General features: G+C 38.8%; 1 protein-coding gene across 4 annotated transcripts in view; it reads right to left on the reverse strand.

The window, feature by feature from the left end:
• The window catches only part of LOC124113293 (glycine receptor subunit alpha-2-like), a 110,526-nt gene that overhangs the window by 36,024 nt on the left and 51,157 nt on the right, over positions 1–23,345 (reverse strand). Inside the window, exon 1 of one of the 4 annotated variants that reach the window (XM_046473590.2) lies at positions 10,138–10,450. The exons of 2 other annotated variants lie outside the window; for them this stretch is intronic. Coding sequence is in view for 1 of the 2 variants with exons in the window: in XM_046473588.2 (XP_046329544.2) it covers positions 5,933–6,050 (118 nt within the window). In the remaining variant the exon portion in view is untranslated. Of the gene's footprint in view, positions 1–5,932; positions 6,098–10,137; positions 10,451–23,345 lie in introns of those variants that run through there. One more of the 4 variants, XM_046473588.2, reaches the window with a different exon arrangement.

Raw genomic sequence — 23,345 nt, forward strand, 5'->3', positions numbered from 1 at the left:
CACATTAACCACAATGAATACTTGTGCCTTTTGCTAGTTTGAAGATTCAGAAGTTTTTAATTTTTGCCGTTTCCATGGAAACATTAGAAACTTAAACTTTTAGGGTGGGTGTTTTGTACGGCCTATATCTTTTTAACCATGCACCCTAGCTTCACCAAACTTTCTACACACATTAACCACAATGAGTACTTGTATCTTTTGCTAGTTTGAAGATTCTGATTTTTGTAAATTTTTGCCGTTTCCATGGAAAAATTAGAAACTTAAACTTTCTTTGTACGGCCCATATCTTTTTAACCATGCACCCTAGCTTCACCAAACGTACTACACAAGTACCACAATGAGTACTTGTGCCTTTTGCTAGTTTGAAGTTTCTGATTTTTTAAATTTTTGCCGTTTCCATGGAAACATTAGAAACTTAAACTTTTAGGGTGGGTGTTTTGTACGGCCTATGTCTTTTTAACTAATAAGTATGCACCCTAGCTTCACCAAACTTTCTACACACATTAACCACAATCAGTACTTGTATCTTTTGCTAGTTTGAAGATTCTGATTTTTGTAAATTTTTGCCGTTTCCATGGAAAGATTAGAAACTTAAACTTTCTTTGTACGGCCCATATCTTTTTAACCATGCACCCTAGCTTCACCAAACGTGCTACACAAGTACCACAATGAGTACTTGTGCCTTTTGCTAGTTTGAAGATTCTGAATTTTTAATTTTGGCCGTTTCCATGGACACATTAAGAAACATCAAGAATGTATGTTGTGCTAAGCATTGATTATCCCACACTAGATTGAAATATATTTGCAAAATCATAATGCATCCTCATGGGGTTACAAGGGCAGTTCCTCTGACTTAAAGCAACAGGTATATTTCATTAATTAACAAACTATTTACTATTTGTTGTTGACCAGCGGGGATAACGGGGGTATGTGAGCTTTGCTCACTTCTTTCTTGTTTTTAGAGGGAAGTGTCCAGTGTGTTGCATCCCAGAAATGGAGCTGGGCAAGGTAAATAAACTCAATGGCCGAAAGATCGCTTCCAAAAGTGGGAGAGATATGTCAGTTTGTATTGGGAGAAAAGGTACAGACAGTACGTAATATTTTCCGCGAGGCTGGTCAACAGTTAGGGTGGGCATGCATTCCCATCCCACTGACCGACAGACAGGCACGTTTGGATTGGGCTGATGATCAAGTCATTGGGATCAGTCATTGCGTTGGGATCAGTAGAGATGGAAGGACTGATCTCCATGTCCTACAGCGGGGCGCGGTGACGACGTGGGCTACTGGGATGACATTCTGGATGTGTACATGATTCTATTGCAATGTATGCTGGTGCAATCGGAACGGATTCAACCTCATTGACGATAACGCATGATCCCATCGTGCAAGGGTCGCTGATGCCTACTTTGAGCAGGAGACCATTGTCCACAGGAGACCATTGTCCGCAGGAGACCACTGACCCGGTCACTAGACGTATTCCCTTGATGACACATGTGGAAGGAGCTGCAAATCGCCTTCTCACGACTCCCGTCCTTCCGGCAACTCCACAGGAACTCAGCAATGATTTTACTGAAGAATGAAGCAATCTTCCCTTGGCAACCATCCACACACATACGTGCTACTGGGTTTTGTTTTTATTGACAATGAATTTGTTTTCGTGAGTTCAGTTTTGATCTGATTGTATCGGGTTATCTGACTGAATATTGGTCACATGTTGTTTGTTGGCATTGTGTGGCGCATGAAAACCGACTTTTGTTTATTAAACACGTCTTCATGCAATATTGTCTTAAGTTATTTCAACAGATACACACAATTTGACATATAACATTTTAAAGTGATGATTCTTAGCAAAGTTTGATTAGTATATAGACTATGCGTCCATAGCAAATATTTCACCTTAAGCCACCTTACGCAGCCGTCAAGATACATAAAGATAAAAAAGAAATCCTTGGCTTTAGAGACACACACCTTTATTATATAACAGATCTGTACACGGATGACCAATAGACACTTGACACTTATATTTCGGGTATATGAACGTATTCATGTTTCCATCATCTGGTCATCGCGATCGGATGATGTGGGTTCAACACCCTTAAGACCTGTAAACATTGTTGGTACATAGGCTGAATAACAAACTGGTCACTTGCAGGATACGATCTCAGCACCTACAACATTTTCAAGATGGCGCTTTAGACATCTTGCCCACTGCGCCCCACTGATACACTCATGCATTAGCAGTACCTGCATCACATGTGGATACAAGATCTACGTACAGATACACAGTCTGCCCAAGGGATCCCTACTTTTTTCCGGTAACCACCAAAATTTACATGACCCATTTAGAAGGAACCACATTGCAGACATTCTCGTTAACCAACATTTGCAGGTACAAGAAAGTTGACATTTCTGTCATGTTAAAACTAGTCCCTTCATCTCACTTAAGACCAGCCAACTCCCCTTCCTTGACGTCCTAGTAGTCTTCAAACAAGACCTCAACTACAAAAGTACTTGAAGGTATTCAGAAGGCCCATGCATCGTCAGTCTGATCACCCGTACAGACGATCTTTGTTCAACACCTTATTCAAATCAACATGTCAAAGTGTGATTCTCAAAGCAACAAACATAAGTGTGACATGCCGTAACTGTAGTGTGAGTGTTCATAAAACAAGCATCAGTGTGAACTGTCGTAGCTGCAGTAGTGTACATGTGATTCTCCATATAACAAGCTTCAGTGTGACATGCCGTAGCTATTGTGTTATTCTCCAGAATACAAGCTTCAGTGTGACAAGTCGTAGCTATTGTGTGACTCTTCTCATAACAAGCATCAGTGTGACATGTCGTAGCTATAGTGTGATTCTCCATATGACAAGCTTCAGTGTGACATGCCGTAGCTATTGTGTGATTCTCCAGAATACAAGCTTCAGTGTGACAAGTCGTAGCTATTGTGTGATTCTCCTCATAACAAGCTTCAGTGTGACATGTCGTAGCTATAGTGTGATTCTCCTCATAACAAGCATCAGTATGGCATATCATAGCTGTAGTGTGATTCTCCATATAACAAGCATCAGTGTGACATGTCGTAGCTATAGTGTGAATCTCCATATAACAAGCATCAGTGTGACATGTCGTAGCTACAGTGTGATTCCCCATATAACAAGCATCAGTGTGACATGTCGTGGCTATAGTGTGATTCTTCTCATAAAGAAATTCAGTGGGACATGTCGTAGCTATAGTGTGAATCTCCATATAACAAGCTTCAGTGTGATATGTCGTGGCTATAGTGTGATTCTCCTCATTACAAGCTTCAGTGTAACATGTCGTGGCTATAGTTTGATTCTCCATATAACAAGCACCAGTGTGACATGTCGTAGCTATAGTGTGAATCTCCATATAACAAGCATCAGTGTGACATGTCGTGGCTATAGTTTGATTCTCCATATAACAAGCATCAGTGTGACATGTCGTAGCTATAGTGTGATTCTCATCATAAGATGCTTCAGTGTTACATGTCGTGGCTATAGTGTGATTCTCCATATAACAAGCATCAGTGTGACATGTCGTAGCTATAGTGTAATTCCCCTTGTAAGAAGCTTCAGTGTGACATGTCGTGGCTATAGTTTGATTCTCCATATAACAAGCATCAGTGTGACATGTCGTAGCTATAGTGTGATTCTCCTCATAACAAGCTTCAGTGTGACATGTCGTGGCTACAGTGTGATTCCCCATATAACAAGCATCAGTGTGACATGTCGTAGCTATAGTGTGATTCTCCTCATTACAAGCTTTAGTGTGACATGTCGTGGCTATAGTGTGATTCTCCATATAACAACATCAGTGTGACATGTCGTAGCTACAGTGTGATTCCCCATATAACAAGCATCAGTGTGACATGTCGTAGCTATAGTGTGATTCTCCTCATTACAAGCTTTAGTGTGACATGTCGTGGCTACAGTGTGATTCCCCATATAACAAGCATCAGTGTTTCATGTCGTAGCTATAGTGTGATTCTCCTCATTACAAGCTTTAGTGTGACATGTCGTGGCTACAGTGTGATTCCCCATATAACAAGCATCAGTGTGACATGTCGTAGCTATAGTGTGATTCTCCTCATTACAAGCTTCAGTGTGGCATGTCGTATCTACAGTGTGAATCTCCATATAACAAGTTTCAGTGTGAGATGTCATAGCTGTAGTGTGAATCTCCATATAAAAAGCATCAGTGTGACATGTCGTAGCTATAGTGTGATTCTCCATATAAAAAGCATCAGTGTGACATGTCGTAGCTATAGTGTGATTCTCCATATTACAAGCATCAGTTTGACATGTCGTAACTATAGTGTGATTCTCCATATAACAAGCATCAGTGTGACATGTCGTAGCTACACTGTGATTCTCCATATAACAAGCATCAGTGTGACATGTCGTAGCTATAGTGTGATTCTCCTCACAAGAAGCTTCACAGTGCGGGTCGTAGCTATAGTTTGATTCTCCTTTTGACATGTTTCAGTGTGCATCTCATACGATGACCATCCATATCTGTTACGTGGAATACATCTTCCCGAAGCAAGAGAGTTAACTGACTATAAAAGTCAAGTTTCCACCCTTGCCGAACTAGGCTGGTATTGTGGAGTTTCATTTTCGCTGGACTAACGAGACTATGCAAAGTCCCATCAAAATTGCGCAACGAAATCGATATCCGGTTCGTAAACTGTCGTGCAGATTTCGGTCCATTGCAGGATTTGCAAAACATGTGCACCGCCAGCTCGTTGTCAACAGACATTTTCCAAATCTTTTCATGTTTTTAATCAACGTGCTCGCGTGATTTGATGCACTTCGCGATGAAGCACCCGTTCATCACAATACACATCTTGATTATCGATCAGATCGTCTTGACCGGGCGCCGCCATTTTGTTTGAAACAAATGCAAGTGATGGAATCTGATTGGTCCATAGGAGAGGCTAAGAGGGGCATAACTCATAATAACCACTGGTGGCGCTGCGATCGGGCCCAGGAATTCCAGCCTAGTTCGGCAAGGGTGGAAACTAGACTTTCAAAGTCAGTTAACACTCTGCCTCGTGAAGATGCGTGGGATAAGACTATCCAAAATAGTAATGATATGTTGAAAGAAAAAAGCATACACACGAACGCAGAAAGTACATACGTTGTTGAAAAGATTCGATCGCTCAATATCTCTATTCGGGAGTGAACTGTAGACAGATACATGTCACAAATATATTTTTAGATGACAGAAATATAGCGGTGATGTTCGTTAGATGCTTTACCATTAAATTTGATACAAGTTTCTTTCATTACAAAAAACACATTTTTCCGAATTTTGTGTGATAATGCCTGGTTCTCTTCAGCAGCACATTATTCGAAAGACTCATTTACCAATGTTGATCGGGGAGAGTAGTGGATGGGAGACAGGGTGCACACTTGACTCCTGGGCCTTTCTAGGGTTTCGGTGACATGTTAAATGTGGTGCCTCCTTCGTTGGAAATATGCCTCTTTAAATGGTAATGTGAATGTTAACCTTTGGTTGTATACATCCCAGGAAACTGAGAATGACATTTGCGAGGACACGGGTCCTTTGACCGGAATTATAATTATTATCATTATCATTATTATTTACAGATTAAAATAAAAAATGCAGGAAAGAGGGTTTGGGTGGTTATTATTATTAAAATATTTAGTCCTCTGTCATTTTCATCCCAATTTAAACACGATCATTATTTCATGTACTAGGACTTCTGGGCGAAGATAGATTGTAGATTTTCCGGCATTGTGACTTGACTGCTGCTGACAACACACTATCGATCTCGTCGTCTTGATGTGTCTGCACGATGTGAACTGCTTGTTAGTATCTAACACAACACACCGCCTAACACTAAACTGAATGAGCATTTACGATACACACGACATGTACTTACTTTGAGCTCCAGCTAGGTGATGTGTCACTGTGGAATACGAAGACAGTAAATTGATAAGGGTTGAAGTAGCACTGACGTAACACCTTCCGATGGAGAACGCATGTGAAAGAAAATTCATCAGTTGAAATTTCAAGCTGTGATCGATCTGCAAGTCGATACCATTCTCTCACACTGAGGCCTAATACAACTCAAACAGGGATATGGTTGTCACGTGTTGGCGATAACATATTTTTACTATTGGCTGAAATTCCTAGGACCTGTGGAAGTCGACTCGTATCGGTTGGGCGCATTAGCATGGACGCTGAATATTACGCATTAAAGACTTGAGTAAAAGAGCCGTCAATTCCGGACACATCATTCAGGAGCTTTCTCTGGAAATTGGAGTCATAAGAAATTTCCCAGTGTCAATCGATCGTGATGTACACGGGAATTCTGCATACTGACTGCACTGCATATGCTGATATTGTAGCGTGGATGAAGAAACATACACAAGGATTACACGATCCGAATAGAATATAACAAATCTGGTAAACGATCAGGCAAAATACCATTTGCCATATTAACTGTTCATCAAGTCCAAAGATTCTATGCGAAATGCATGAGAACCTTTGTACACATGTAAAAATAAAGCATCATTACGTCAGGTGCTGGGTGAGGTGTTATGCAGACCGAGAGGTAATTACCAAAAGCCTGTATACGAAACATTTTTCAAATGGAAAACTATTTTCTAAAGTAGTATACAGAAATGAATTGATAATAAATATATTGATTGCAACTGTTTCTCGTAAAACATCGCGTGCTGAAATGGCCAGATTGTAGCAGGTAGAGAAATTTAGAGTTACCTTCCTTGGTTGTTTCAAACACAGGACAGCTTAATCTTGCAAATTGTTGCGTATTGTGACAGTTTGTCTGGATGTATATATGGGCCATATATAGACTTTCGAGAGTGCACTCGCCAATTATAGGGCTTATTAAGTAATGCTGCTGCCAATTATTTGACCCATTTTATTGCCTTTTGTGTGATTGCAAACCTAAAACCGTGTGTTCCAATATAATTTATAATTATGCACTGATCCTGTGTTAACCGCTGTTTTATGATTTGGTAGTCACCTCGTAACAGAAGATACTGAAGCCCTCGCTATTCTACAATCTGTCACATCAACATATTTCTTTTCTATCACATTTCAAAACCGATTTATTTAAAGCAAAATTTAACCGACAACCAATGAATAATTTGTTCAATGAGGAAAAACTTTTTTAAAGAAGCATCTCGCCTTCCTTCATAGTATTTCTTTAACTCTACAACCAGAATACAAAACGTTTTTGCAGGATTGTCAGAAAACGAACGTGTATTAACTGGAACAACTCAAATGAGTACAAACTGATATGGTGAACTGCTAGAAGCGTGACAGGTAAAATGTCAATATAGCAATAATGTAAGTATCGGCTGCATCTTAGTAGGCTGGCGTGGGCCTTTCATGAGGCAGTCATACGCAAACAAGAGATATTATAGTGTGAATATGTTTTGGGAAAATCATATACGCAGCCGGGAAGTCCGATATACAAATAAAAGCGACAAAACCTTTTTCCATATTCAATAGAAATCTCTGCTAAAATCAGATTCGATTGTACGATTTCGACTATATCATGAGAATGTGTTTATGAATCATTATTAAACAGTGATGATACTAGGTGTTCGCGGAAAGGTGAGCGTATCCTACCACACACTCACGCAAAGGAAAGTCACATATGGTATAAGTCAAAATAGGGAATTGCATCGGACATCATTTTTGTCACTGAAGCGTCAAATTTGGAAATGTCCTCCACCAGGTCTACTATAAAACGTTTTGAAAGCTTTACTCAGGCCTTGAATGTTGACCTTGATCAAACAATTTCTGAGCAAGAGTCGTATGACGCTTTTTGAAATCATTGTAGAAAGAGCATGCTCGATCGTATCTCAGAACTAGTGAAATGTAAACACCTGAGGCAGGAGCTGCTGGAATATTGCTTTTCATAAAAGGAAAGTTGACTATTGGAAAGTTGAAGTCATCCCTCGTGTCATACAGACTTGTGGAGAGTGTTTAGTCACTCTGAGTCGTTATGCATGGATCTAAATATGAAACAGATGAGGCAGTCCCACTGGGATTCTTTATTACTAGTTCAATGTCAATGTTTGCAAATGTTCTGACTCGTGTGCACAACTTATCCTTTAAAAAGTGTAGGAATGCGAATTGCTTAGACACACCATGGCTTAGACATAGGAAATACATGTTCGCGAGAGGCAACTTGATGCACGTGTGAACGAGAGGAAAATCTATATATTCAATATTGTGATATGTTTTCAGAAGTGAAGTCAAGTCAATATTTTAAAATTTCAAGTAATAGCATTTGAAACTTATTCAGGGAAGAACATTAACAATACTTTTTCGGTAAGTAATATTCTCTGAGGTGACATAATAGTTACATATTAGGATAAAGTGTTATTCATAGTCTATACCAAGCTTACATTCAGGACATGTGTGTAGTGTTAAATCTATTCGAAAAATGTACCTTCGTTTACCTGCAGCTCAAAGTCTAATAATCTCAGTCCAAAGAGTTTTGAACTCTCTATACAATATGTACCTAGAACTATTGTTATTATATTGAAAATACATATATATTGCTTCATTTTAAATACCCGAAGAAAAGCTACATTAGTATATTCATTAGTCCAATATGCATTGATATAACACAATGAATAAGGAACTGTTTACAGGGCGTCAAGCTTATTTTAGAGCCATGCTGGTCCTAGAGTAACTATAGCTTGCGGAGTAAATTGCAACATTTTGGCTACAATGGGTTAACATTAGAAAATAGATTCCACTTCAGGGCATGTCGTCATAAACATCGTGAAACTATTCAAGATTCCCGAGTCTATATAACCAATGAATTTATTTATTAGAATTGAATCAGTTGTGTGTGAGAGGAAATCGATAGACGTTCTCCAATAATATGGAAGTAGTGATGAAATATTTACGACAAACGTCAGTACAATGTCCTTCAAGATGAACAGTGTCCTTGGTTTCATAATCTTGCAAATACCCACTATATATATATATATGTGTGTGTGTGTGTGTGTGTATAGATTATATATATATATATATATATATATATATATATATATATATATATATATATATATATATATATATATATATTGAATCAAAGCATTGCCATTCTTTGTACATGTGTATGTGTTTGAGGAAATATTTGCATTTTTTGTTTAGACAAGTACATCACGACCAAGTAAATGAAATGGTATATGCTTTTAATGTCAAGTGACATAAATACGACTGTAAGTAAATGTTTCAGCTTAGCGGAAACTGAAAACGGAGCCTGTCATACCGGTTAACCTAATATCCCCAATGGCTGCAAACAGAGTAATCGTTAATCAAGACACTAACTCCTGGTCTAGAGCGTTATCCCAGGAACACTCGATGAATCATTCACATCAGGCAGTACATCAGGGCATAATAGTGAGAAATACTAACAACACTTTCAATGACAATATAATTATAAACCCTATTTTCTCATCACAGGAAATGGAACTGAAATTATTTTCTAATACTGTTATTTCTCCCTCACACGACTGTTAGCTGATTACTTTCATACACAATGGATACAGATCACTCCACGATTGAAGGAACATGTATTATTGATCTATTCTAGAATAGAGTAGACAGCAGATAATACACTCTCGTCTGTCTCTTTAAACAAAACAAAACGGAAGGCAAAGTGTCTTGCATGAGCATCAACAATTGTAAATAATTAAAACTCACCGTGGAAGTTTATTTTGCTGCTTGAGCAAACACCAGCTGTTGACAAGTTATGACTATTTCTATTCCTTATTTGCTCACACTTTTATATTTACATTGAACAGTTTAGAACAGATAAGCTTACTCCCATGAGCAGTATCACCAGGTGCGACAAGCAGGCGAGCCAAATATGAAAATACAGGCCCAATACACCTCCATCCTCAACCCTGCCACCAACACCCTCACATAACAGCATAACAAAGCCATGCTTCCTTATGGCAAATGATATGGGTCTGTTATCTCGTTCGCAGCAATGTATTCGTGAGTTTCGCTCATGATGGTATTCTGACACCATACAGTAGTTAAGCCGTTTCAGTTAACCCCTTAAAACCGATTCAGAGTAATACTCACGAGCTGGAATGTGGTGGCAAATCCTCACGGTGAAGAGACGTGGAGGTAATCTGCCTCTGTCTACAGCCTTCAGACATAAGATTGCGTACTGTCACATTCACGTCCACAGGTGGCGGGCGACACGGCTTTAATTTGCTACACACTCTTGCCGAAGATCTCCTCTCAAAGCAAGCCAATGCCATGAATATGCATGAACAAATGCATTCATCAAAATGATTGGCTGTACTTTTTCAATTCGATACTAGTCGATAATGAACTCAAGTAAAAGTGCTGAGCAATAGTCAGTAACGACATACTGCAAACATTGCATTGGAATGTCGGCAATCAGTCGTGTGTTCAACAGTATTCATAGAAAGGTCAGTTCACTTATAATTACAAACTGTGAGGTAAGATTTAAGCGTTTCTCTCTGTACAGTTTATTAGCACTGGCACTTCTACCAGACATCTTCCAGGCAGCTACTGTTATTCATCAACAAATTGATGATAACTGATACGCACATAACGTAAATGTCAATCTGAGATAATCAATACCGACACCTTTTGCAAGTACAATATATCAACGTCAAAGATAACAGACAATATTTTGTCATAACTAATTTCAAACCGAACAGGGTGGAAGCTGCAGAAACGTTACTTATTACTTGCTCTGCTACGAAGCATCGATCCTTGTCCTATGTGCAAACATGTCTTTAAATCTACAACTTGTCCTTGTCAAGTAGGAAAACTACACGTACATGTTGATAGTTTCAACAGTTAAGTGACAAGTGAAACACTGCTAGTGACCAAGCAATATATTTTGTGAAGTCATATGCAATCATGTTTTACATATCTACATACTTCTTTTCTAAAAGGGGCGGTCGGGTAGCCTAGTGGTTAAAGCCTTCGCTCGTCACGCCGAAGACCCGGGTTCGATTCCCGACATGGGTACAATGTGTGAAGCCCATTTCTTGTGTCCCCCGCCGTGATATTGCTGGAATATTGCTAAAAGCGGCGTAAAACCATACTCACTCACTCACTCACTCTTTTCTAAATGTGCAGGCAGGTCAAAATTGTGTGTGTAACCTTGATGTGCAGAAAATATATTGTATAAGCAAATGGTCTTCGTAAAAGAGTGTTCGCTGACTGCCTAGTACTAAATGAATATTACAACCTAACTGTCAGTAGAAACCATTGCGAATAGCTTATGCCTGTGGGGACTCAAAATAGAAGGCTTCCATTGCTATGCTTGAAATGTCAACGAGCAGCAGCAAACGTGCGTTTGTGTACAGAAATGAATTAATCAATATTGTTTTCCCCAGAAAGATTCGGAACCAACCCATGGCTATATATAATCACAGAAATCAAAGGTGTATTCATTACAAGATAATTTTATCAGACACGTGTTCGGTGGTAACTTTGACATATTATTAGGTATGTATAGTGACATTCAAGAAATAAGGATTCAAGGTGGGTTTTTTTATATTAGATCCAATCTCATACAAATACAATCGAATGGAGATAACCCTAGTTATTTGGCTGTTAATCAGGTTTGGTATGCATTCGAAAACAATTATGGTAACCAGTACAGTACCTCGCCTCCTCCATGTTGTGTGACAAGTACGTGACTATATTCACAACCTTTATTGTGTCTTCGGGTGTGTCACATTACTGCCCATGTAAATTATACCACGTTGGAGAACACTGGCAGTGGGACTCTTTGTTACGTTTTTGTTATACATGGGCAAAATATACACATAGTTTCCTGCTAATCGAAATGTAAGATGTGTGTCAAGAAGTGGAATGTCACACCATGTATGTCGCACTGCTTGTAGTACAATTTTACACAGATGGATCTTGGCAAGTATTACGTCGTGTTGCAATTAAAAATGGCCACTCCGGTTGGTCTGTATATATGAATGTCGGAATAATAAAACGAACATATCTATATTTTCCTACATCCAAATGACAATGAAGACATGTTTTATTTATAACCAAGTCCCTGGTGCATCACGGAAGTGACAGCCATTTGCTAAGTTCCTTGGCGTGTGGAAAGCTCTCTCTGTTGGTCAAGTAGATGACAGTTATAACAATTTCCGCTGACAGCGTCATGGGCAAGATTGATGGTAGTGCTGACCACTCGTAACGGTCTAATAACATGTAACACGTGGTTGATCTGTAGCAAGTGTTGGGAAAGACTGTTTCATTACATTAGTGATGCTCACAGTCTCTCTCACAGTCTCTTAACAAGGATACTGAGACGATGATCAAATAAAGACCGACTATAGTCTCTTAAATGCCACATAAAATATATCGAAGTTAAAAAAAGGAAATGCTTATGTGTATACGTTTTGAGCTCTGTTGTTAAAATCATAAAATAAGTACAAGGCACAGTTTTATCCCTTGTTCGATGTTATGAAGATATCAATTCGTGACGTCATTTCCTGTTGCCGCTATCCCATACAGTGTAGACTTATGTGCAAGAAGTGTTCTATACCCTATCATATTGCAGTTATTTTAGTGTTCTATAAACTTCAGCTATCATACTGTAGTTGTTTAAGTGTTCTATAACCTCCACATATCGTACTGCAGTTGTGTAAGTGTTCTATACTCTTCAGCTATCATACTGCAGTTATTTAAGTGTTCTATAAACTTCAGCTATCATACTGTAGTTGTTTAAGTGTTCTATAACCTTCAGCTATCATACTGCAGTTGTTTAAGTGTTCTATACTCTTCAGCTATCATACTGTAGTTGTTTAAGTGTTCTATAACCTTCAGCTATCATACTGTAGTTGTTTAAGTGTTCTATACTCTTCAGCTATCATACTGCAGTTATTTAAGTGTTCTATACACTTCAGCTATCATACTGTAGTTGTTTAAGTGTTCTATAACCTTCAGCTATCATACTGCTGTTGTTAAAGTGTTCTATACTCTTCAACTATCATACTGCAGTTATGTAAGTGCCCTATGCCCTTCGTCTATCATACTGCAGTTATTTAAGTGTTCTGTCCTTCAGATGTCATACCGCAGTTGTTTGAGTGTTCTATGACCTTCAGATATCACACTGCAGTTGTTAAAGTGTTCTTTAACCTTAAGTTACCATACTGCAGTTGTTTAAGACTTAACGGTGAATATTACATAAGTTAGAAGAGAAGGCACAACAAGAGACAGGAATGGGAAATTCTTGTAAACCTTCTTAAATTAATCGCAAAACGATATTACTCTATCTTAAACGTTGTGACAAAATTATTTTCTGCAGTTATTAAATATGGATCATTATTGTTAGGACTGACCGCTACACAAATTTAAAGAAGATGTGACCTTCACATGAGGTACAAACATAAAATGTAGTCCTTAAAGTTTCAAAGTCATTTGATTTTTTAAGAAATGGGTCCGATGATATATTGCGCCACGTATCTGCCGTTCATTGTAAGTCTACGCCCCGTAGGTTCTCGTATTTCCAGTCTCATAATTTGATTTTGAATAAATAGAGAAAGGACACAATAAGTCACATAGGCAAACTTGTGAAAGGGGACTTTTTCCCACATGAAGGATATTGACCTCATCTTCTACGCTGCCAAGTTGTTTCCCAGTGTAAATCACCTTCCCTATCGTTCAGTGTCAGAACACATACCCATTCGGTGAGCTTTCGTCCTCCATACTTATAACAGTCCGAACATTGAGAGGTTTCAACGTTCGCTGCTGCAAATGAAAACTATCATTCTTTGTATGGTGACTTAAACATGTATTGGTGGAATATAGATCGAAGAATGTACATTTTAGTCCACGGATGATAATAATAATAATGTGCACTTATAATGCGCTAACCTCCACGTAGCAGTTCATGCTCAAAGCGCTACACAATTATTACCCCGGTCAATGGATCAGTGAGCACTCGATTTCCTTCTCAGCTCCCTGGAGAGTATAAAACCCAAAGCTGCATGTTAGGCGCTAGATGGTAAACAGCCGCATTACCATCTAATCCTAGCGGGTAACCACCCACTACGTTATACGTTATTAATGCCGTTTGAACGGGGTGTGAGTGTGAAAGCACAAATAATGCCTTCACACAAGTCGAGTTTCACAACCAAACGAAATTTTTGGTGTATTAGGACGCACAAAAAAGATTTGGCTTACCTAAATATCCTACAGACTAACAGTTTATTTCTCTTCCTGAAATCGTTTATTCTCGATAGATATTGTTTTTTCCAATAAAAGGCTAGGCAAATTGTTTCATGCTATCTAAAGCAATAAAGAAATAATCTCTATTTTAAGTGACTCAATAGTTGTTAAAAATATTTTATGTGGCAGACTGTAACATGAATCTCCGATATTTTGGCTTAGACATTGTTACGAATGATTTGTCACAGTTTTCTATCCAAACAACATTATGATTGTGTAAACTGTTATTCAATTTACCACTGTGAGTGGTCTTTTGAAAACAAACATACAATGGATAAATTGATACATATCTTAGCCATGGTACACTGAGATAGGGTCACCCATGTGGTAGCATGCCAAGGATATGACACTATTTCTCACATTTTGTTTTTTTATCCAATTTCTTAAATGATAACTACAGTAACTGCTTTATTCAAATTCAGACTAATTTTTAATACAGTTCTAGTTCATCTATTTGTTATTCAATACTATAATAATACAGGAGAACATAGTTTTTGCCCCAGTAAAATAAAGCATAACTACAGCACAATGAATGCCTTCAGTGCAACTACAAATACCATGTTTAATGAAGACAAATCATAACTTTTGCCAGTTACTAAAGGCCTTGTTACAGTCAACAAAAAGAACATAAATCTGACCATCGTCATTTGTATTATCTCCTATAGCAAAACCTCCCTGGCTGTTTCATTACAATTATTCCTTTATTAATAAATAATAAACACTTTACTGAAAGGTGATGCACCCTAACTGTACAGTTGTCGGCTTTGTTGACATCCACGTGTTCGTCGATAGGAATGATAATGCCAGTTTCCCTCACTTTGAAAACTAAGATTGATCTAGCATGACATCATGTATCAGTTCTACGTAGGGAATTAGTATTTCTTCAGAGTAATTAAAATGTCCGATGTGAGATTGTCTACTCCTGGTTATACTTGGGATTGTAAAGCTTAAAAGGCGACGAACAGTAAAATCGAGGGCGAAGCCTGAGGTCTTTTACTACCAACACTCTCTGCTTGACGCTTTTACAATCCCGAGCAGTGCTGATAAGCTTTACTTATGAAATAGTGTTGAAACGTGATCGTGATCATCAGTTTACTACTAATTAAACATCACTGAACGACGTGTAGTTTTAATCTATATTTAATTGTAACATCGTTAACGTTGGGAAGAAATTACAACGTACATACAACGTCGATGAATGTTGATCTATTATCGATTTAACCCAAACGTTAGAACTGGAAGTACATTAATCTCTCAATAGACCAGCAGTGTTCCATTTACATTTGTTATTCAGTGGTCAGCAAGTCCCAATTGTCGATCAATCAATCTTGTCTGCTGGATTTTTTTACGATAATATGCACATTTTACATCTAATGAATCTTGTAAACGTTGATGTGAGCCTGGTAATGACTTATCTACAGAGTGTTATTAGTTCTAGGTGTAGTCCCTGGATGATAAACAAGACTTCTGTCGACGGTTATCTATATTTTAAAATGGAAATTATATCAACTGACATGGTTGAAACATTAATTTGCCTGTATACTTAAAGTAACACATCCAATCCACTTTAAGTACCACATTGTGCAGTTGTAATAATGCCTGCTTCGAATACTATCCAGTAGTCTGTACTCATTACCTCTAACACTGTCACATTACCCCTTTGTTTTATACTTTAAAAAACGACTATGCTTCTCGTAAGAGGTGATTAACGTGAACGGTTGGTCAGGCTCGCTGACTAGGTTGGTTCATGTCATCGCATCCCAGCTGTGTTCTATGCCCTTCAGCTATCATACTGCAGTTGTTTAAGTGTTCTTTACTCCTCACCTATCATACTGCAGTTGTTTAAGTGTTCTTTGCCCTTCAGCTATCATACTACAGTTGTTTAAGTGTTCTTTACTCCTCACCTATCATACTACAGTTGTTTCAGTGTTCTTCACTCCTCACCTATCATACTACAGTTGTTTAAGTGTTCTTTACTCCTCAACTATCATACTGCAGTTGTTTAAGTGTTCTTTACTCCTCACCTATCATACTACAGTTGTTTAAGTGTTCTTTACTCCTCACCTATCATACTACAGTTGTTTAAGTGTTCTTTACTCCTCACCTATCATACTACAGTTGTTTAAGTGTTCTTTACTCCTCACCTATCATACTGCAGTTGTTTAAGTGTTCTTTGCCCTTCAGCTATCATACTACAGTTGTTTAAGTGTTCTTTACTCCTCACCTATCATACTGCAGTTGTTTAAGTGTTCTTTACTCCTCACCTATCATACTGCAGTTGTTTAAGTGTTCTTTACTCCTCACCTATCATACTACAGTTGTTTAAGTGTTCTTTACTCCTCACCTATCATACTACAGTTGTTTAAGTGTTCTTTACTCCTCACCTATCATACTACAGTTGTTTAAGTGTTCTTTACTCCTCACCTATCATACTGCAGTTGTTTAAGTGTTCTTTGCCCTTCAGCTATAATACTACAGTTGTTTAAGTGTTCTTTACTCCTCACCTATCATACTGCAGTTGTTTAAGTGTTCTTTACTCCTCACCTATCATACTGCAGTTGTTTAAGTGTTCTTTACTCCTCACCTATCATACTACAGTTGTTTAAGTGTTCTTTACTCCTCACCTATCATACTACAGTTGTTTAAGTGTTCTTTGCCCTTCACCTATCATACTACAGTTGTTTAAGTGTTCTTTACTCCTCACCTATCATACTGCAGTTGTTTAAGTGTTCTTTGCCCTTCAGCTATCATACTACAGTTATTTAAGTGTTCTTTACTCCTCACCTATCATACTACAGTTGTTTAAGTGTTCTTTACTCCTCACCCATCATACTGCAGCTGTCGATACTGCTGCTGTTCAGTGTTCTTTACATTTTACCTACTCTAGTCCAGTTGTTCAAGTGTTCTATTCATTTTATCTTACATATTGCAGCTGGTCTGTCTGTACTCTTTATCTCCCACACCCCAGTTATGTAGGTGCTCTATACGTTTTACCTCCAATACTACAACTGTTCAGTTTTCTATATCCTTTATGTCCCATACTGCAGATGTTTAACTGTTCTATACCCTTTCGTCTCATAGTGCAGCTTATCATTGCTTTTTGGGTTTTGCCTTCCATACTGCAGTTGGTCCATGGTCTGTATCCTTTCCCTCCGGTTGTGGTCAAGTGTAGAATCTACCAGTCATTTAGTGAAAGGATGACACATTCCACCAGTCATTTATTCACTGCTTAACATAATAAACATACAATTTAAATAATGCCATTTACATGTTATTCTACTATAACACATGTATACACTTTCCATTTTTGGCCACAGGCCCATATAGCTACATAAATAGCATTGCTTTATTAAACAATATACTTGCTTATGCAATTGCTTTCAGAATTAATCACATGTTACTATTTGAGTTTTACCCATGCAGCTTTTTTGCTTGGGACTTGTAAATTGTTTAATAGACAGAGCATTGAATTCTGGAAACCAGTAAGCGACATTGTCGCGTTGTTGCCATTACAAAAACAAGCAAAAACCAAAGCGCGACAATGCATTGTTGCATTGTCGTGCTTTGAATATTATTTTTTACTTTTGCCAATCTCATTAAAATCAGATCTTAGCTCTCGCTTCCGCTAAACAAAGATCTAAGGACATCCCATTACAGGTCACGTCAGAACGATCTTTCGCAAAATTTGATGAAAAATGAAATGACAAACGAGAAGTCGATACTGGCCAATCAGAAACAACTTTCTCGAGCTTTAATGCAACACTTTCAAACTAGGCCTTGGAAACATATTTTGACAAAGTTCTCGATTTTAAATTTGTAAATTGAACAAAAGAACATTCTAGAATATTAATGACCATGATTGTTTGGTAGTTATTCCCACGGAAATGTAAATTCTTTCCGTTAATATGTTTATTCCATATTGAAGCGAGAGATAGAAGATGAAATGTCATTCAGAATATCCTGTGTTGACCCTTTTAGAGGTATTATGATTAAGAAACAAATTCCGACTTTCTTCACATTCTCCGAAAAGTTCTGGGTAAGTTTGACTAGGCAGCGCTTCCTGGGAGAAGTCCCATTTGCTGTCTGGTCTGCGTGTAGAGGGGGCAAGGGCCCTGAGCTAATGATGAGTCTAACTAGCCTGACTGTGCCAGGATCACCCAAACCCTATTTTCTGCATTTTTTATATTAATCTGTAAATAATTATAGGCCATTTATATTGCACGTATTTCATCACCACTCAGGGAAGTGCTCAAAGCGCTATTGTTACCCCGGTCACTGGATCAGTGTGCACTCAAGAAACAATCTAAGCTCCCCGGGGAATATACAACCCAAATTCCTGTTAGGCGCAAAGAAGGTTAACAACCACATCATGCCATTCACCCGTTCACTGCTGGGTGAACAGAGGCACATTTCGAATAAAGTCACGTGCCCAAAGAGAGACATGTGTTAACATGTGTTTCAGTATGGGGCAGGACCGAAACCCTGGAAGGCAAGCTGCCGAAACGCGGTCACCCATCCATCTCCGCGACCGACGTTGCTTAACTTCATCTGATTTGTGATCTGTACGCTGTGGACAGGATCACGTGCCACAACTTTATCGTGAACGTCTCAATAATATGTTCGTGTAAATGCTAATCCAAAGTAGCGGATTAATGCTTTTTATGAAAAAAATCACTTTATATCCTTGGCTGGCCGCTTGGAGTGAAATACTACCTGAGCGGAGGTTTCCGACGTGTATCCGGGATTTTTGGTACTTTTGTTAAAGTCAAAGTCCTTTTGTGAATCTTACTTTGGCATTTCTTTGAGGGAATTCATTACTCATTGTGGGAGACGCAATCTATTTACATCTGATACATTTTTTCAGACTAAGTGACGTAGCAAGAGTTTTGTAGAACTTGTCACGTATGTCACTTTGTAGGAAAACCAAATTCACTTATCCCTCCCTCAAACTAGTACCTTCCATCGCAAGCATTCTCCAAGGTGTTAATAGACACTTTAGGGAAATAACCGTTGTTGCAGTTGCAGGGATGAGTCTGTGATTCGTACACGCGGGGCGTCTATACTAAGCTATTCGTGCCTATTTAACATGATCTCATGACACGAATATGGGGCATGCACCTCAAACTATCATAGGCCATTCGGCGGAGTTCCTAAACAGCTGATCCGATATACTGATGACGCAGAATAAATTTGCAATTTCGAAGTAGTGTCCCAAAGGTCACAGCAAATTGTTACCTATTTCGCTGTCACCAAAACTAGAATGTATGTATGAAATATATTACGCTCATGGTGACTCCATTTAAAGGTTAAGTATAAACCTATACTACTTCTGTATATAATATCTCCGATTCAATGTATCGATACGACTGCTTTATCCTTCATACTAAAAGTAGTGTAATGTTCACCATGAGATGTCGAAATGAAATATTCCCCGAAGAATAATTCAAGTATACGGCCTGCTCTAATGAACATACTGTCACTGTCCATCTGATGTCACATGTCCAAGCCACAGACCATTATGTGACACTGATAATACGATGTAAGTGTCCACAGAAGGATATTGACGCTGGTGATACGTTTCAATAGGATGAAAATAACAACAGGATTACAAAGACCTCAGCATGCCTATAAGATAATGTTCCTTCGTTGAGTGTTTATCTCCAAGTTTTATGAAAACGTCTGAGACCTGCATCACTTCGGGCTTTCCTCCAACATTAAGCTGTCACGCCGTGATATAACTGGAATACTGTTAAAAAGCGGCGTTAAACCAAACTCACTCACTCCTTGGTTGATGGAGTCATTATACTGGGTTGTACAAAGCCGCCATGACACTATCCAAGTTTTATTGTTTTACGCGACTGACCATTGTTGTATTGATCGGCATGTATGCAGCACAGCGAACACGAAGATACCTCGTGTCTGTGCTTCTCAAATTAACTTGCATCTATTACAACACCAGTAATGAACCAGATATCTCCGTCCTTCATTTCCTACGAGGAACCGGAAAGACAATAATCTGAATGACTAAATCCAGACACATACTGAAAATGGATCTGTCGATTCTCTCACTGTCGATTATTCATGAAACGTTCAGGTATGCGCAGACAATGCTGTAGCTCGCCAATGAACAAAGGTTTGAACGCCGATAACATTTAGTCAGTTGAGTTCTTGATACTGCAAATGTGTTATATTAATAGATGATATACAAAAAGTAAAGATAAGGAATTTACAATGATGTAAACCCTGATCATAGAGATCACATTGTATATTACTAGGCATATTCGGAAATTTAATACCATACACTATTATGCTAGAAAACGAACAGGCACCTCTCTTCGTTGAAAGTCCACAGACTACTTGAAGATGTTAAGATTTTTTGTGGTAAATGTATCACAGTTCTCTAATAAATAATACGGATAAGTTAATCCCAATAACCACCAAATGGGACCATGTTTTTGACACTAGTTATGAATCACACCTTGGTGCTCTTAATATAATTTCATCTTGTGTAAACGGGATGTAAACGGTGCACACTAAATCCAATATGATACACCAAGCAATCGTTTTGAATGTAAATCGTAAATAATGCCAAGTTGTGTGTGAATTTGGTGGAAAACAACTGTGTCGTGTGAGGTATAATGCAAAACGCCCTACGTTAGGTTTTCAAGGTAATAAAGTTATTAGTTCCTAATAGTAAACGCATATGGAGATATTAACGCAACATGACAAACAAGTACATATATTCAAATGTCACATCATATTAGAAAGACTTGATCCACAACACTTATATCTCCGTTCCAAAGAGCATGCGTGTCAATTGAGCATGATAAATATAGACATACCTCAGCTTACAATTAACATTGCAATGTAATTACCATGAATTAAATCAGATAGCTGAATTAAAACGTGTTGACTGGATTATATATCCTAAATCTATTTTCAACCATAAAGAAAATTCATGATATCGAAACTCATATATGACACATGTACTTCTGAAGTGATATATCCTATTATTCTGGCAGGCAGGAGAAATGAGGTATAAGTCGGAATCAGTGTGGTGTTGATCACATTCTCACAGTTGTTGGACATGGGCCATTTGACCACTTGACTAGCCAATGACGTACGTGGTACAAGCTTAATGTCAAGTCCATCTTTTTAATTTAATATTTAAGAAAGTTCTGAATGAGCACCCAGTCTTGGCGCGATGTACTGATATCACCTCTTCACTTTTTGTAAATCACCAACACCCTCAGGAAGCCGAGGTTTATCCGTTTTGTTGTTCCGTGTTTCATACTACACACTTGGGCATAAAACGCCTTGGGGGATCAGTTATAGTGGATCAACATTATGCGTTTCGCGCTTCAGTAGAGGTGTGTTAAACTCCCCAAGCAATACATACTCAAAATATAAAAGCATTTAAGGTTTATCTGCTTCGCGGATAACCACTGCTGTCTGCTTCAACCAAGTGCCCCTGGAAACTGCCCCCCCCCCCCCGGAATAATCTCTGAAGTTAACACTAAATGGTGCGTTTGTTCCCATTAATAAACATAATGGATGCTTTTTTCAAGTTTTAATGTACCTTTACACGCTTTGAATGTTCATAACAAGATTAAGCAATAATAACATTTCCTTTAATCAAGGCTCAGATAGCTGAGATTAAATGAGAATAGAACATGCGAAGGCTATCTATATGTTCAAGTTGATTGAGTGCAATGGAGGAAGGACAACATATACTGAACAACAAAAGTTCCTGTGACATTGAATAAGATTTAATACAAAGTTATGTTTGTTATCAAATCTGAAACAATTTCGGTTTGCAACAGATAAAAGACTCCTGTAAGTGTTCAAATGGTTTAGTTTGCCATACTGACTGTCCATATCTGCTGGAGCATGTTTTGAAGTTCCTGGAGTGTCTGTGGAACACGTGGTTGACGTCGAAGGCGCCGATCCATCTCATCCCACATGTGCTCGATTGGTGAGAGATCAGGGGAGCGAGGCGGCCAGGGGATGACATTCACGTTGTTTTGTTGAATGGAATCCTGAACAAGGAGAGCAATATGAGGCCGGGCGTTGTCATGTTGAAAGGTATAATGCCTGGGCCATGACGACGCAAAACGGTAGAACAACAGTGCCGATGTTCTCGTCACGGTAGCGCTGTCCATTGATATTTCCCTCTACCACTATCAAACGGGTCCTCTGTCTTGCTGTAGTCCAGCCCCATACCATAACGCTGCCGCCCCCGAACCGATCTTCTTCCATGACACAGTGATTGACGTAACGTTCACCTCGACGTTGGTAGACTCGAATCCGTCCATCGCTGTGGCTGAGGTTAAAACGAGACTCGTCAGTGAATAGAACATGTCCCCACTGCATGGCCGTCCAGCGTAGACGCTGTTTGCACCACTGTAGACGTGCCTGACGGTGGTTTCCTGTCAAAATGGGACGTCTGGCGGGTCTTATGGCGACAACCCCTGCAGATCTGAGGCGACGATGTATCGTTTGTGAAGATATTCGTCGAAAGCCAGGGATGCTTCTTGCAGTCACTGTTGCTGGATTGAATCGATTTCGTAGGTGTGTTGTTCGAATCCAGGTGTCTTGGCGATTACTGGTTACGCGCGGCCTGCCACTCCGAGGATGGTCTCTGACTGCATTCGTCTGTTGCGAACGTTGCCATAAACACCAAATGGTGTTTCTGTGGACGTTAAATTGTCTTGCAACATCACGTTGACTCGATCCTGCTTCAAGCGTACCAATGGCTCGCAGACGCTCATTTTCGGACAAGCATGGCATTTCGTAATGTTGAATAATTGCGTAATTTTGTTGTTTTTTCTGAGCGGTTGTTGACAGCACAATGATAAACAATGCATATGGAATCCCGTTAACGCAAATGTTTTTATACCCATTCTTGGGTAGTGAAATGCATGGGGCGTGCATAAAAGTCAACTTTTGCATGGAATGCATGCTTTTCTGTAGCCGTTGCGTTTTTGTGACTTGATTCCATATATGTCTTACAATATTGAAAACCAAACTTTACTTGTTTGAAAAATACA

Source organism: Haliotis rufescens, unplaced genomic scaffold, assembly GCF_023055435.1.
Source record: "Haliotis rufescens isolate VD_foot unplaced genomic scaffold, xgHalRufe1.0.p SCAF_7, whole genome shotgun sequence".
Classification (NCBI taxonomy): Eukaryota; Metazoa; Mollusca; class Gastropoda; order Lepetellida; family Haliotidae; genus Haliotis; species Haliotis rufescens.